The sequence below is a fragment of the Vulpes lagopus genome, chromosome 6 (assembly GCF_018345385.1).
Source record: "Vulpes lagopus strain Blue_001 chromosome 6, ASM1834538v1, whole genome shotgun sequence".
Classification (NCBI taxonomy): Eukaryota; Metazoa; Chordata; class Mammalia; order Carnivora; family Canidae; genus Vulpes; species Vulpes lagopus.
In genome coordinates this window covers 96,233,769-96,251,975 of record NC_054829.1, presented here as the reverse complement: position 1 = coordinate 96,251,975, position 18,207 = coordinate 96,233,769, and the positions used below count along the sequence as shown (strand labels likewise).

At 33.4% G+C, this 18,207-nt stretch overlaps 1 protein-coding gene across 1 annotated transcript in view; it reads left to right on the top strand.

Moving 5' to 3' along the window:
- The window catches only part of STPG2 (sperm tail PG-rich repeat containing 2), a 560,246-nt gene that overhangs the window by 26,588 nt on the left and 515,451 nt on the right, over positions 1-18,207 (top strand). The window contains exons 5-6 of the mRNA XM_041757622.1: positions 9,735-9,847; positions 13,513-13,624. Of these exons, the coding sequence (XP_041613556.1) occupies positions 9,735-9,847; positions 13,513-13,624 (225 nt within the window). The remainder of the gene's footprint in view (positions 1-9,734; positions 9,848-13,512; positions 13,625-18,207) is intronic.

The following is an 18,207-nucleotide window of genomic DNA, read 5'->3' as shown; positions in this document are numbered from 1 at the left end:
AGGCAATGGGAATTAAGGAGTGAATTTGTCATGATGAGCACTGGGTGATGTATGGAATTGTTGAATCACTGTATTGTACACCTGAAACTATATGCTGTATATTAACTATACTGGCATTAAAAAAAAATAACTGATATCCATGGACCCACCATCACATATAACATGGTAAAAATTTGTCACACTTGAATTCACTGTATTTTAACAACTGTTACCTTACCCAATTTCTCTCCCTCCATTCTTTTCCCTTTGCCATAGTAAACATTAAATCTTTATTAGGTACACGAATAACAATATATATTGTAGTATGATTTTAAAATTTTAAGTAAATTCTATCATTTGGTATATAGATTGCTTGCTATTTCACTTAATGTTTTATTTTCTAGATTTGACCATGTAGATATATTAGATCTAATTCATTAATTATTCCTGGTTAGTACTTTTAAAAAAAATAATTTTAAATTTTGAAATAGTTTCAGACTGATAGAAAAGATGCAAGAATAAAAAACTTTTCCTATAACTCAGATTCTGCAGTTAGCGTTTTATCACATTAGCTTTATCATTTTATCTCCCTATATACTTTATAGTTTTTATTAAGTAATTTGAGAGCATATTTCAGACATCATGTCACTTTTACCCTTAAATACTTAAATATAAATTTCCTAGAGTACAACATATTCTCTTTTATAATCATAATGCAGTTATCAAAATCAGGAAATTTTCACTGATATAATACTAATATCTAATCTACAGATTTTTTTAAAGATTTTTATTTATTTATTTGAGAAAAGAGCAAGAACAAGCACAAGCAGGGGAAGGGGCAGAGGAAGAGGGAGAAACAGACTAAGCAGGGAGCCTAACTTGAGGCACCCTCCCAGGATCCCTGGATTATGACCTGAGCCAAAGGCAGATGCTTAACCGACTGAGCCACCCAGGTGTCCCTAATCTACAGATATTTTAAAGAAAGTGCTAATGATCTCCAGGATATCTTTTTTTAAAAAATATTTTTGTTCTGGAGTGAATCTGGTATTATATTTTGCATTTAGTTGTCATGTCTCTTTGGATTCCTTGATTTTGGAACAGTTTAGTCCTTGTCTTTTGTAACCTTGGCTTTTTGTAGAGTATATCCTAGCTACTTTGTAGAGTATTTCTTAATTTTGGGTTTGTAGAGTAGTTCTTAATTTTGGGTTTGTGTATATTTTATCATGACTACAGTATGTTTAGATATTTTGGCAGAAATACTCCAGAAATGATGTATCCTTCTCAGTGTATCACATAAAAAAGCACAGTATATCTGCCTGTCTCATGATAAGTGATGTTAGCTTGAGGTGGTATTTTCCAGTTTTATCTACTATAAAGTTACTATTTAAAAAAAATTATAAATATTTTGTGGGGGTTAATTTAAGAATAAGTAGATATCTTTTTCTTCATCAACCTCACTAGTTCAATATCCTTTCATGATGCTTGATTAAATTTTACTGTGATGTTTATTAAATGGTGGTTTTATGATTCCATCTTTAATATTTATTTGTGTCAAATAAAGAGCTTTCTTTATCTTTCCCATTTCTAACAGCATGGATTCATGAATTGCCCTTTTACTCAAAAAGTTATAATTTATTATTCTCATTATTTATTTTAAGGCTTAAATTACCTCAGATTTGATCTTTGGGAGTCCTTTTAAGCTGCTTCTAGTGTCTTTTTGACATGTCCTCATCATTCTTTAAGCATTTCTTTATCTTCTGGCACAGAATGTTCCACGTTCCACAGAATGTTCCACGTTCACCAAATTCTTTTTCCCTGACCCATCCTAGAATCAGACATTTCCTTAAGGAGCCCTACTTCCTTTTAATAAAGAATGGTATTTCAAAACAAGATCAGTATACTGTGTACATGCATTGCTACTGGGATGTCATTGCTTCAGGTTATCAATGGACAGAGTTAGAAATCCATACTTATTTCTTATCTATCTACTAAAAACTTTTGAGTTTCTCCTGACTCCTGAATTTGACAATTATGTTGTTGTAAAAGAGAGTATTTTGTTCTTAGGAAATTCTAATCCAGTACCACAGGCTTATTCTAGTCCTTCCTTTTCTATGAGAAACTTATTATTCTGTTATTTTCAATATATTTACTTGCTTGCTCCTGTAAAACACTGAAAGAATTTCACTGCTAACCCATCACTGAAAAAAAAAAAAAAAGTCTTGACAAAGTACAAAGCTCTTACTATAGATGACCTTGAGGTTCTATGCAGACAGGAAGTGAAGGCTAAGATAGACTTGTAAACTGTCTGCTTGAACATTGAAGGTGTGCCCTAACACATGCACAGAGTACCTCTGCAAAGGTTGGAGACTTATTGGTTCAAGACATTTAAGGAAATGCCTAGTCCAACCTTTGTCTGACCATTACCTGACCACTCAGCTAACGAGACTGAGACTTCAGTAGACACCTATGACAGAGAATACAGAATCTGGAGATAGTCCAGAAAAATCACTAACCATACAAGTACCAAAAAACCCTTAGGTGGTGGTGGGGATTCTGATTTTCAGAATTACCACATTGAATTATCTAAAATGTATAATTTTCAACAAAAAAATGAGAAATCCAAAGAACAAAAAAATATGGCCCATATGTAGGAAAAGAATCAATAGAAACTGTTCTTGAGGAATCCAGCATGTTGGACTTATTAGACAAAATTGTTAAATCAGCTATTTAAAATATATTCAAAGAAGTAAGGGAAGTTTGTCTAAAGAACTAAAGGAAAATATAAGAACAGTGTCTCACCAAACAGAATATATCAATAAAAAGTTACAAATTGTAGAAAGAAATCAAGTAGAAATTCTGGGATTGAAAAGTACAGTTATGGAAATGAAAATTTACTAGAGGGATTCAGCAATGGGTTTGAACTGACAGAAGAAAGATTAAGGAAACCTGAGGAACAACTCAATTGATACTATGCAGTTTGATGAAAGAAAAAAGAATGAAGAAAAATAAACATAGCTTTAGAGACATTTGGGATATCTTCAAGCATACCAACATATGCATAAAGGAAATACCAGAAGAAGAGAAGAAAAAGGATCAAAAAGAATGTTTGAAGAAATAACAGCTAAAAACATCTCAAATTTGTTGAAAAACATTGATCTACACATACAAGAAGTTTAATGAATTCAGAGCAGGATAAATGTAAAGAGATGGATACCTAGATACATTACAGTCAAACTGTTGAAAGCCAAAGCCAAAGAGGAATGTGAAAAGGAGCAGAAGTGACAAGGAATTCCCCAATAAGATTAACGGTTGGCTTACCAGGAGCTATGGAGGCCAGAAGCAAATGAGATGATATTTTTAAAGTGCTGAAATAAAAGATTGCTGATCAGGAATTCTCTTCTTTGAAAATAGAGGTGAAATTAAGACATTCCCAGGTAAACAGAAACAGTTCTTGTACTTCCCTTAAAAGAAATACTAGGGATCCCTGGGTGGCGCAGCGGTTTGGCGCCTGCCTTTGGCCCAGGGCGCGATCCTGGAGACCCGGGATTGAATCCCACGTCGGGCTCCCAGTGCATGGAGCCTGCTTCTCCCTCTGCCTGTGTCTCTGCCTCTCTCTCTCTCTCTGTGTGTGTGTGACTATCAAAAATAAATAAAAATTAAAAAAATAAAAGACTTTAAAAAAAAAAAAAAGAAATACTAGAGGCAGTCCTTCAGGCTGAAATGAAAGGTCATTAGATACTAACTCAAATCTATATGAAGAATTAAAGAACAATGATAATGGTAAATACACAAGCCAGTATTATTTTTAGCTTGTAACTCTTGTTTTTGTTTCTTCTTGATTGCGGAACACAGTAGAAATGATACGTTATGTTCAAGTACAGTTTCTTTTTAAGACCTGATGAACTGCTTCATACCTTAATACTTATGAAGAACCAGGTTATCTCTGGAAATATGGAGAGGAAGGACATTGTAGGTTACAGATAGGTCTCCTTTCTTGGAGAATTCCCGTTTCTTTCTGGGTCTTTAGTCCCTTGAGTATTTTGCTCTGTCCATGCCATACCTGGTTTCCCAGGCCTTGACTATCCCATCATCCTGGTAATAATGTCAAAATAATTAGTCAAATTCAACAGACAGTACCAATATCTTAGATATTTGAGGAAGATGCTTAGAAGAAGAGTGGAGATAAATTATGTAAAAGTTACAGTGAAATTAATGGAAGTCCTATGGTCTAATATCAGTATATTCTATCCAAGGTAAATAAAAGTTACGAGATGGGGATCCCTGGGTGGCTCAGCAGTTTGGTGCCTGTCTTCAGTCCACAGCATGATCCTGGAGTCCCGGATCGAGTCCCACGTTGGGCTCCCTGCATGGAGCCTGCTTCTCCCTCTGCCTGTGTCTCTGCCTCTCTCTCTGTGTCTCTCATGAATAAATAAATAAAATCTTAAAAAAAAAAGTTATGAGATGTACTGTAGTGGAGTATACCACCTGGGTTTTTTTTCTTAGCTTCATCACTTATAGTCATTTGTCCTTGGCCAGGTTATTTAAGCTCTTTTTCACAGTAGTCCTAGATCTTTGACTTAATCAATTCTCTGATTGCTCTTAAGTCTCAAAGTGCTTATTTTGTCTTTAAAATTATATTTTTCATATATACTATTTTGGGGAATAATATATCATCTATTTGAAATCTAGAACCATGCCTCCAAGCTTACCTAGATATATAAAACATTTTTCATATATGAATAAACATTGACATATAAAATTTATTTTCTTATTTTTCCTTCAGAAAGAAAAATACAGATTCCTATAGGTTACTATGAAATTGATACTGTATAAATGTTCATTTGGATCTTACCTAATTTCTAATAATTCTATATGTATCTTTAGTTGCTTTTTGAGATAATCTTATATATTGGCTCAGTTTTTAGATGGAATATTAATAGAGGATTAGGAAAATAATCCAAGAGATGTGTAATTGTTGTTCTTTCCTGAACTGATGAATAATGTATGCTGGAGATTTTTTATCTAGTTTAAATAGATAAGCCCTACCAATAAATGATAAGTTTAGCCATATTTAATTTGTAAGGAAAATTTCTCTATATAAGTTACTTTGTATAACATTTGAATTATAAAATTTAGTGTCTCTTTCTCTCTTTTTAAGAAGAACACAAGTAACCATTAGAAACCTGCTTTTCAGAGGTGGATTTCACAAGCAAAGTTAGTGGTTGGAATTATGACACTGACATTTGCTAATGATAACATGCTGGGAATTACCTGTGTGCTGCCATGCTGGAGAGCAGTCCATTAGTGTTTGAATTGATGCACTTTGGGACTTTTAATTCTTCACAAATTCTATTTCCATGCTTAATTAGGGAAAAGACATGGTAGAAAAGTTGCATAGTCCCTTCTTCATACATTTTATTGTCAATGGGACTGGCAGTTAGTAATTCTTCAAGTTATATTACAACATTCACTTAAAATAATGCAGCTCCATGCTGAGTTTGCTTCAATTAAGTCATATTTTATTTGCTAATGATTTTCCAAGTTGACAATGACCTTGAAGTTGGTATTGTCAACACTTCTTGACATAAAGAGAGTATGATTTAGAGTTGAGAGTGCATCAATTTATTTTTCATTTTCTGTCCTGCAATTTTAAGAGGCTTTTAAATTAAATTTCAGATTGAACATTTACCTGAGTAACCTCTGCAGTCAGAGGTTAGTGAATAAGAAGTAGTCAATTCACATGGTTTAGGTGAAAAATAATTTCAGTGTCTATACAGGAAAAGGATTTTGCTAATGTCTTGACTGGTGTGTGTATATATCTTTATGCATAATCTTTCCTTCTGTTTATCTTAAGAATTGTAAAACAGTGAACCACAAAATCACAACAGTGTAAATTAACCTGAAGAAAGCTTCCTAGACAGTTCTGCTTGAGGTCTTGAAATGCTGTGTTAAAAGAATTAATATAAAACTTTAACATATATTTTTTAGGCTATAAAAATGAGATGTAAGAGATGTTCTATCAAAATACTGTCTTAAAATACTGATTTTTTTAAAAAAAACTGTATGCTATAGTAAATAAACCTAGTAGATATACCCCTGCCTGAAATATAACTTATGTAATATATTTAACATGGTTATATTATAATAGAACAGAGTTCTACATTTGTGTGTTGTACTTATTATGCCTAAAATCTGCACAATTATGAAATTCCACTTAATTTCTAAATAAAAATAAGATACAGCAGAAATGAAGAAATTTTGCTCTTTCCACAAAACTGTATATGTACTTTGAAATTCATGGCTATGAATTTATTCATATGACTGTGGCTATATTAGGTAATTCCATTTGAAAGATGGTCTAGAACACTTATTTTAGCAAAGTGTTGTGTGGACTGGCATTCTTTCTTTTCCAAAAGCTTTGTAAGGTATAGCAGTCTTTGGAGTTGCCACTGACCCAAAGGAACAGGGTGCTTTTCAGCGACTCTAGTGGATGCTATGGTTTCTTCCAGTATTTGTTTACTACCGTCTGCAGCTCTGCTGGACAGTCAGGCTGTCCCGTTTTTCTGTACTGTTCTGCTAGGTGTTATGACATTGCCCTTGCACCCCAGATATAAAGCCTTTGGGTGATCTAACTACCTTATTTCCTTTTGTGTTATACTCAGGAGTGCCAAAGGAGTGTATATTCTATGTGTTATAGAGATTGATGGGATAGCTCTTTCAATTTTTATTCATAGATCTGTTCCTTCTACTACTAAGAAAGATCTGGGCTTGAGAATCCTGTATCAATTAGATAACCTACTTATGATAATATTACCTTACTTTGATTTGTGCTTTATAGAGTTATAGCTTCGTAGTGTGTTAAAGCTGAATATCTATAGTGAATATAGGAAAATATCTGTTTGCTCTTTGTGTTGTAATTCATTAAAAGGGATCTACATACTAATAATATAAGTACATTGATTATGTACTTATAATCAATATATAGATATTGATTATATATTATATATTATATAATTATATATATTATATATATATTGATTATATATATATAGATATATAATATAAGTGGTCTCACTTATAGTGCTGGAAATATTCCTAGTGTAAATAAGGCTTAATCTTGCTTATTTATATAACAAATTTATATAACAAATTTTCTCAGGCTTCATTGGATTGTGGGTATTAGGGAGAGTCACAATTTTGTTAATAACTGAAATATAAGTATGTTGTTTCCTGCTATTGATATAGAGGTCTTCTTGTCTTCTGCAAACTTCTTCCCAGGTGTTTCTGGGAGTCCTTAGGGGCTGTCTTGACCATGTTCCTAAACAAGTCTATTTCCACTGAGACAGCTGCTGTTCCACCAGGCGCTTTAGTCTCTTACCAGATGGTGCTCCCTGCTGGACATTTCTATCAATGTACTTGATCACAGCTAAAGTTGCTTGATGAGCTGAAGTGAGGTTGAGGGAATAATGTATTTCTCTCTTTGTATTACATTGTAATAGAAGGATCTAAAAGTAGCACTGAGTTTTGCCTCTGTTCAATGAAAGAGGTCTTTTTAGATTTTTATCATAGCCTCTTTGTACCCTGCAGGACACAGTGGGTACTCTTAGGGGGCAAATTCAGTCCACTGAAAATTTCAGTATTTAGCATTACCACTTTTTGGACAATAAGATTTTCTTTCTGGATGAGGGTCGTTATGATTAGCTGCTTCCCATAGGATTAGTTTTAACATTCACCTTCTGATTGGTTTGCCCTATTAGTTCACTACACATTTAAAAGCATGACAGAATATTACTTAAACATAATTAATAACTCTGTTTCTTTACCCTTGGCTCCAATATCCTCTACCACCCCCAAGCAGGGAATAAACAATCCCTTGTTTATCAATCAATACAGGGGAAACCTATAGAGAAACTGCAGTCCAGTTTCTCTATGGGATTACATCTATAAAAGTAATCAACAAAGATCCCATTTTACTTCATGGAGACATCAGTGTTCTGTCAGAGATTGTGTTGGCCCCTTAATTCTTTAGATGAGGTGGATATAAGAAGGGAAAGTTTAGTTTTATTGCGTTTGTATTATGTAACATCTGAGGGCTAGTTGTTAATGGTAAATTCTAGGAAGTAAAAGACATTTCACATGGTAAGGAACTTTAGTGCTCTACTAGATCTTTTTGGATTTTGTTTGGCATCCCAAAACTTTCTGGAGTGGTGTCTCTCTAAATAGAAAGTTTGTCCTCATTAGGGGCCAATGGCAGTGCTTCTAATTTATTTCCAACTGTGCATGTCAAGAATAGAGTGGATGTTAACATCAAGTAATGGCCCTGGCACAAATCTCCAAGGGTATTAGTAATTTTGAGAATTGCTCCCTACTTACCACCTGAGAGTCCATCCTTATCTCTTGTTTCTGTCTCATTGGGGTCATCAATAGGCTTCAGAGGAGGTTCTTTTCATGTGTGGTGAGTTCTTTTTCTGATTATGTCTCTCTGCTGTGCTATATTTTCCAGAAATTCTTTGAAGTTTTGGAATGTGAATGATACCTTCTCTTAGTTTTTAGTACTGATAACTTATGTTTATTTTATACACTATTTTTGAAATTTTTAGGAGTTGGGCAGATGTGGGTTTGATTCACCATTTTGAACTGGAATTATACTTTATGTTACTAATATTGCTATTTATTTCATTAATAATTATTTATAATGATAATTGAGAGAGGTTGGTTCCACTGTTCTAGAAGAGTAATACTTAAGCACAAGTGACACTGTTTTATGCAATTAAATTACAAGTTTATGTTATGGGGATTTAATTTTTTACATGTATATAAATTGAATTATTAATCCAAGTTTATTTTAAAACAATATTTTTATAAATGTGAATTAAAGAATAAGGTAAGTAGATCAGAGTTTACATTTATCAGTTAAAAATGATTTTTAAAGAAATTCTTGAATGATTGCTCAATTTAGAATCTATTAGGTCAACAAAAGAGAATTTCTATAATAAGAGAAGTTACTGTTCTTATATTTTATTGTTTTATTAATTTCTAATGAAACCAAATCCTTTAACTTCTCTATAGTGAATTTTTCAGGGTCATGCCTAATTTTGACATTTATTATAATAGATGCAAAGGAAATACTGTTGATTTCTCATGTTGCGAATAATTTCTTTGGCAATAAAGAACTAATCTGGACCTCAAACAAGAAAATGAACTGGGGGTAGCATTTAATTTGTTTGTTATATATTTATTGCTATTTGAAAACTTTACATGAGTATGTTATAGTTTTAATACCAAGTAATTAGAAATTACTTAATATCTGTTGGTGTTAATTGAATTTGAATTTTTTTCTGGAAATTGATTTAATTTCTATTTAATTAAGACCACTTTTAATAGACTTTCTATTACCTAACTCATACAATTCTGCCCAACCCTCCCTTTTTTAAACAATGAGGAGCTCCTCTTTATTGCCCTTAAGATGTTAGATTGTTGAGTGTATGTATTGCCAAGAGCAAAGCTGTTCATATTGATTGAAGATATGCTAAAACAAGAGATACTTCTCTAGGAATCCTGGCTGACTCAGGAGTGGGATGGGCATGGCAGTATTCATTAAGGTTGAGAGAAGACTTGAGTATTTGTTAGTGGAACCCCTTTGGCTAAGGCTGTCCTTGCTTTGGATTTAGAATTGAATGAAGTTAAACTTTGTTTCATGGCTTATTTAAACTATGTCTCATCTTCATCTTCACTTTTTTTTTTTTCCTTTAAAGGATTTTTCCAATGCAACTTTGAAATACAAGGGGATACATTTTGGCAACTCTTTGGGAAGACTTGAGTTACCTATAAAGTCAGGACCTGGTCCTGGACAGTATGATATAGGCCAGTAAGTAAAAAAAAAAAAAAAAAAAAAAAAAAATTAATAGATGCAAAGGAAATACTGTTGATTTCTCATGTTGCGAATAATTTCTTTGGCAATAAGAACTAATCTGGACCTCAAACAAGAAAATGAACTGGGGGTAGCATTTAATTTGTTTGTTATATATTTATTGCTATTTGAAAACTTTACATGAGTATGTTATAGTTTTAATACCAAGTAATTAGAAATTACTTAATATCTGTTGGTGTTAATTGAATTTGAATTTTTTTCTGGAAATTGATTTAATTTCTATTTAATTAAGACCACTTTTAATAGACTTTCTATTACCTAACTCATACAATTCTGCCCAACCCTCCCTTTTTTAAACAATGAGGAGCTCCTCTTTATTGCCCTTAAGATGTTAGATTGTTGAGTGTATGTATTGCCAAGAGCAAAGCTGTTCATATTGATTGAAGATATGCTAAAACAAGAGATACTTCTCTAGGAATCCTGGCTGACTCAGGAGTGGGATGGGCATGGCAGTATTCATTAAGGTTGAGAGAAGACTTGAGTATTTGTTTATATATATATATATACACACACACACACACACACACACACACACATATTTAATATAGTTCTTGACTAGAAAGTATTCTAATAATTTAGACCAGGACATGCTGTTATGTAAGGACAGATCAGTATGAAAAACTCCAAGAAGTATTTTTGAGTAACCTATATGAAAACTATTGCTTTTTTTTATGAGCCAGACTCTGTGCTATCTGCTTCACATGTATTACCTCATTTAACCTTCCCAAGTCTCTGTGTAATTACTATTGTTATCCATATTTTATTGGTGAAAAGTGCAAGGGTCAAAAAGAGTAAATAGCATTCGATCATTTGGCTTTTAAGTGGCAAAGCTAGACTTTAACCAAGGCCTGTTTGTGACTGTACAACCCATGTGTCTGAATACTAAAATATACACAGAAGATCAGAGAAAATATAAAAGAAGATAACCCAGGATTCATTTGTGCCTGGCTCCAGTGTCCATTCTTCTGACTAAATGGTAGATGTAGAAGCCATTCTTATTGTGGGGTTCAGAGCCATAGCATCAGGTTGGAGCTTATATTTATGAAGTTTAACTAGGAAGTACATTTCTGGTAAAAAACTCTGCCTTACTTTCTCTGTCTCCTACGGTTAAGACCTTAGCCATGGGTCCATGGGAGACTAAGTTGAGTAGCAAATACCATGTTGTTCTCAGAATCTATCACCTGTTTTCATTAAAAATTTTAAAGAAGATCCATTTTATCTGCCTGATTCTTTTTCTCTAATAGAATGAATTTTCTTATAAGAAGTCCTGCAGTGATTACCTATCTATGTAGTTTCCTAGGCAGATTCAAACACATCTGTATACCAATGGTGGTAATGGCTTAGACTCTTCTTAGACTGCCTTACTAATGTTCATTTACTGAACAAACATTGTTTGAATTCTGTGTGTTAGTACTACACATGGTAGCAGAATAAAAGGGATAAAACATGGTTCTTGTTTTTGGGAATTTATCCCCTATTCTCTTTTCATTTTTTTCACTCTCCTAAACAGGGAGGTACACCTTGTATTTTTATTCTTTTAGTAGTACACTAGAACTTTAATATGCATGTTTAGCTTAATGGGGTCTAACAATATTTTTGTCATTGTCCCAAATGAAACAAAGTCTACGAGATGTTCTAATTCATTCTGTTCATCCTCTTACATGTGCTTTTGTTATTCAGTGTTCTAATTTTATCCTTTTTTTCTTTCAGTTTGGCTGGTTTACTTATCTGTCTGTCTGTCTGTCTGCCTGCCTCCTGCCCACTAATTTTATTGAGGTTTAATTAACATAAGGCAAAAGTAACCTTTTTTTAAGGTATGTAGTTCTCTGGTGATTGCATTCCTTTCATTCCACTACACTTCTGACCAAATACTGCAGGCATAACTGAGAGTCTAACCTTGTTCTGATTTTGCTAGGCAGTTCTTTCCTAAGAGTCTCTTTTGTTTCTCCAACTCTGTCCCACTCTCATTCTAATTCCTGGTTTTTAAATGTTACTTTCTCTTTGAGCTTTTTTATTTCCTGTGTTTCTTCTATTTACATTTTCACTTTTGCTTGTAAGAATGTATCCATATAAATTGCATTCCAGACTGATTCAGTTAGGTCACCATTTCCATAATTTGTCTGCTCTTTGGTTTTGCTGCCTCACCATACCTTTTATTTGGAGTTGTCTTGGTTCCATCTGGTAGTTGACATTTTGTACCTTTTTTTTTTTTTTTTTAACCTTTTACTTTACTGATCAAGTCAGAATTATTCTGGGATATTTGACATAATATAAAAGTGAAGATACTTGGTCATTGTAAATGACAAATGAACTTCTAGGTCTCTTTTTAGGAAAGACACAGACCTAAATGATATGTGACCCTTCTGATCTCCCAAATATAAATTTATTATCCACAGGACTATTTGAGATTTTGAAAACAAGTTCACTTGTTGAAATTTGTGTGGAAAAAAATCAGCAAAGTCAGCATTAACCAGTCAACTGAGATGTTAAATGAGTATTTAAATCATAGCAATGTCAAAGAAAATATTTACAATTATATAACTTAGGCATTTGTTTTTATGTTTTTCTTTATCTGTTTTTAAAAATGCTTATGTTCAATATAGTTCATTGGAAATATATGAGGGTTTTTTTGGAAATTCTGTTTAATAAATGGAAAAAAATAGTATAGTCAATATATTCTATTTAAAAATAACTTTTGTAGGGACACCTGGGTGGCACAGTTAAGTGTCCGGCTCTTGGTTTCAGAGCAGGTCGTGATCTCAGAGTTGTGAGATTGAGCCCTTCTTCAGGCTCTGTGCTTAGTGCAGAGTTTGCTTGAGATTTTCTCTCCCTCTGCCCCTCCTGCTTGTGCTCTCATTCTCTCTAAAATAAATAAATAGATCTTTAAAAAAATTCTTGTAGTAATAATAGCTCAGTTATGTGTACTTATGGGCCATGTATGGCATTAAATATTTCACCTATATTATCTACTTTAATCATTACAATCTTAAGAATTGGTTGTTACTATTTCCAATCAGGTGAAGAATTAGAGTTTAGAGAAGTAAGGTGATTTGTGTAAGGCCACACAGCTAACACACAGGTAACAGTATTAGGATTCATATCAGTCTGTCTGACTCTAAAACTTGGGCTGTTAATGACTTTTAGTTTCTTCTTATTGAGGTTGTGTAAATTTCAGTGAAAATAATTTTCTCTTTTATTTTTCAAAGAACTTTATGTCCCTTTTTTGGATTGTTTTATGATAGAAATAGTTGAAGTACCAAGGGATTTGAAATTTTAAAGATGTTTTATATTAAATGGAACACATAGACTTTTTTGGGTAACTTTTTATTTAAACTCCTGATATAAATCCCACATCTAATTTTTTTTGGAGTCATTATTTGTGTAGGTTTATTATAATGCTCTGAATTGGAAAATGCACAACTAGCCAACATAAATGAATAAATTTTACAAAATTTAGAATATATTGGCCTAACTTACCCAGATGATTTTATTATTGCATACTTTTGAAGCAGGCAATGTTCATGTAAAATATTCTATTTGTTTATATAAACAAATGTATATTTGAAGCTGAAAGCTCCTCAATTTTTCTGACTTTGCTAAAGGACGAAGACCCCTCATTATGAAAATATTAACATCAAGAAAGATCAACAACTAAATTATTGCTTAAATCTCCCACGATTTTATGAAGTAATAATGTTGCAGGAGGAAAAAAAGGTAAGTTGAAATGTAACTATCTTATCTTCTTTCTATGTATTTAAGATTGTAATTACAAGGTTAGAGTACTCTTATATCTACTGTGTCTAGTAGCTAGTTGTTACTCAGTGAATATTATTGAAGGGACTAAAAATGTCCAGCAAGTGATCACCATCTCTACTTGAATATCTCTTGTGATAAAGAACTCACTAGCCCTAAGGTTTATTGTTTCAGTAGTGGACAACTCTGTTTCGTACAATTTCCTTCTGATCTAAATTTGCCTGCCTGCTGCCTACTTTTTCTCCTTTTTCTTGTGATTTCCTTTTAATCTCCTTTTCAGTCTTTTTCTAGTAAGAACAAATATTCCTCACTTGGCTATTCTTATTTAAATTCATGGTAATTTATTTTCCTTTAAAGTTATCTAGGGATCTTTCCTGGTTTATGAATTTCCCTCTTTTCCTTTCTCTCTCTTTTTATTTTTTTATTTTTATTTTTTTTCTTTCTCTTTTTAATATGATACTAGAACTAAGTGTAATATTCTTGGTGTAGTGTGATTTGTGCATAGTAGGATTTTCATCTTTCTTCTTCTGGATAATAAATATTTATTAATATAAAACTTCGGATACCACTAAATTTTTTTGTAGCTATGTTTCAGGTTACTCTTTTACAACTTGTTAGGCAAATAAAACTGAAGAGCTTTTTTCCTCCTTCAGTATATTATTATATTTAAACATAAAAACTTGAAAATAGAATATTACACAGTTATAAAAAAGGATAAGATCTTATTTGCAATAACATGGATGGACTCAGGGTAGTATGCTAAGTGAATTAAATCAAAGAAAGATAAATACTATATGATTTTACTCCTATGTGAAATCTAAAAAAGACAAGCAAAAAAGCAGAATTAGACCTATAAATACATAGAATAAACTGATGGTTACCAGAGGGAAGGAGTTTGGGGAGTTAGGAAAAATTGATGAAGAAGAGTGGAAAATACAGGCGTACAGTTATGGAATGAATAAATCATGAGAATAAAGGGACAGCACGGGGAGTATAGTTTATGATATTGTAATAGTGTTGTATAGTGGCAGATGGTAGCTATACTTCTGGAGAGCATAGCATAATGTATAGAGAAGTTGAATCACTATGCATATATTTGAAACTAATATAATGTCATGTATCAACTATATTTCAAGTACATAAAAAACCTTGAAGATAATAGAATACAAATTTTAAAATGGGTTGTTTAGAATAAGGATAAATGATTCTCAGCTGGAAAATCAGTAACTGTTTCAATAAGAATTTTCTTTGCATTTGATTTCCTTGGTCTTCCTCTGAATATCAATCTGCAATGCGAAATATTGTTTCTAGAAATAAAAAGACACGTTAACAAAATAATATAATTGATTTTATAGAATTATAATAATTAATCTCAAACAGTATGCAAAGTGTTAATTTAGAATCATGAGAGATAATGGTCTAGTTTTCTGTACTTATAATGTCTTTGTTTTGTTTACATATTAAGGTTATACTGGTTTCATAGAATGAGTTAGGAAGTATTCCCTCTGCTTCTATCCTCTGAAAGAGTTTGTAGAGAATTGGTATAATCTGTTCCTTAAATGTTTGGTAAAATTTATTGGTGAACCCACCTGGGCTTGGTGCTTTCTTTTTTTTGGAAGGTTATTAATTACTGATCAATTAAAAAAAAAAGATATAGCCTATTTGGATCATATCTTTTCTTGTGTGAGTTTGGGAAGATTGAGTCTTTCAAGGAATTGGTCCAATTTATCTGGCTTATCAAATGTATAGGCATATAGTTCATAGTATTCCTTTATTATTCTTTTAATGTTTATGGGATCTGTAGTGATGTCTTCTCCTTCATTTCTGATACAAGTAATTATTTCCTTCTTTTTTCTTAGTTTACCTGGCTAGAGACTTATATATTTGATTGAGCTTTTCAAAGTCCTGGCTTTTGGTTTCATTGATTTTTCTCTGTTCATTTCTTATTTTCAATTTAATTGAGTTTTGCTCTAATTCTACTTATTTCTTTTCTATTGCCTACTTTCAGTTTAATTTGGACTTCTTTTTTTATTTTCCTAAGGTGGAAACTTAGACTTTCATATGTGCTTTCATTGCTACAAATGATGTCAATTATATCTAGTTGATTGATGGTATTATTGATTTCAACTATGTCTGTACTGATTTTCTGCCTGCTAGTCTGCCTATTTCTGAGAAAGGGGTGTTGAAGTCTTCAACTGCAATAGTGGATTCATTTATTTTTACTGCAGCCCTATCAGTTTTGCCTCATATAGTTTGCTGCTTTGTTGTTAGGCACATGTACATTAAGAATTGTTATGTCTTTTTGTAGTGATCTTTAGCCCTGATAATCTTCCTTGCTTTGAAGTCTTTATTGTCTAAAATTAATATATCTTGTCTTGCTTTCTTTTGATTAGTATTAGCATAGTATGTTTTTCTCCATTTGTTTTTTATTTGTGTGTGTGTGTGTGTGTGTGTGTGTGTATTTTAAAGATTTTTATTTATTTATTCATGAGAGGCACAGAGAGAGAGGCAGAGGGAGAAGCAGGCTCAGTGCAAGGAGCCCTATGTGGGACTTGATCCCGGGTCTCCAGGATCATGCCCTGGGCCGAAGGCAGGTGCTAAACCACCGAGCCACCCAGGTGTCACTTGTATTTGTTTTTATATTTAAAGTGGGATTCTTATAGACAGCAAAACTACTGTACAAGTCTTGTATAGTGGGTCTTATTTGTTGATCCACTGACAATCTCCTCTTTTTTTTTTAAGATTTTATTTATTTATTCATGAGAGACACAGCGAGAGAGGCAGAGACATAGGCAGAGGGAGAAGCAGGCCCCATGCAGGGAGCCTGATGTGGGACTGAATCCCAGGACTCCAGGATCACGTCCTGGGCCAAAGGCGGCACTAAACCGCGGAGTCACCCAGGTGTCCAATGTCCATCTTTTAATTGGTAAATTTAGATCATTAGACATTCAAGGATTATTGATATAGTTGGATTAATATCTACCACATTTGTTACTGTTTTCTACTTGATGCCCTTGTTTTTTGCTCCTATTTTTATCATGCATTCCTTTTCTGCCTTTTGTGTGGTTCTCATCTGTTCTTATCTTCTATTTTCTTTATTCATCAGAGCACTTAGCATATTAATCCTACTTGTTTTAAGTTCCCATTTGGTGATGGCACTTTTCTGCGATGTCTGGCTCTGATACTTGCCCTGTTTCTTCTGATTTTTCCTTTTTAATATGGGTTTTAATTTTCTCTTAATAACTGAATATCTTAGTCTGTTTGGGTTGCTATAACAGAATAGCATAGACTGAATGGCTTATAAATAAGAAAAAAATTATTCTTTATAACTCTGGAAATCTAGGAAATCCAAAAAGAAGGTACCAGCAGATTCAGTTCTTTTGAGGATTCACTTCCTGGTCCATGGTTGTCTTTTTGCTGTGTCTTTACATGGTGGAAGAGGCAAGGGAGCTGTCTTGGATGCCCCCCCCTTTTTTTTTAAAGACACTAATCCTATTCATCAGAGCTCTGCGCCCATGAGTTAATCACTTCCCAAAGGTGCTACCTCCAAATATCATCACATTAGGAGAACAGGCTTAACATGAATTTTGGGAGTGGGGGGATATAAACATTCAATTTATATAACTTGATATCATGTATTAGGTAAAGGAACTGTTGTAAATATGCCTTTAGTAATATGGTAGTAAGGTATGGGGAAGGGAAAGAGTTTTTTTTTTTTTTTTCTCTTAAGATTTTATTTATTTATCTGGCAGGGAGAGAGTGCACAAGCAGGGAGAGCAGCAGAAGGAGAGAGAGAAGCAGGCTCTTTACTGAGCAGGGAGCCCCATGTGGGGCTCAGTCCGAAGGCAGATGCTTTAATTGACTGAGCCGCCAAGTGTCCCAGGAAGGGGAAGAGTTCTATATAGTTCTATTATTAGCTCTCAGTCTTTTAGTGGGCCTCTGCCTCTGAACTGCTATGAACTTCATAAGTGTTTCTTATAAGTTACACTTCATAAGTGTAACTCTCTTTTAACTGGGTTAGAATGGCTAGTGTGGGCTGGAGTTAGGTATTATCTTATATGAGAAGCCAGAGGTGACTGGAATTGGACATTTTCCTTCCCTAGATCTACTAGGTGCTGATAGTGGTCTAGTAAGTAGGGCTCTGATTGGTTTGATTTTTACTAGAGCTTGTCTTATTAAGGACACAATGCTCTGGTATATCTCAAAATACTTCCTTTCCCTCTTTACTTGCCAGATGCATGAAAGGGTTTTTCTCCAGTATTTACTGTGAGAGCCTAGTTAAGCTCCTGGAAGTAAATCAGAATTGTGGGGTCCTCCCCTATGATGGGGCCCATGGAGTTTTTAACTCTCAGACTTGTTTGCACTGAGCCTCCAGCAGTTCTCCAGTTACAGTGTAGGTATTCCTACACTGGCACTGGTTTCCACAGTGTTTTTTACTTTTAAATCTCTGCTGTGGTAAGCTGTGATGCCCTATATTCACATGTCTGTCTCTCCAATCTTGTAGGCATGGTTTGTTTTGTGTTTTTTTTTTTTTTTTATCTCTT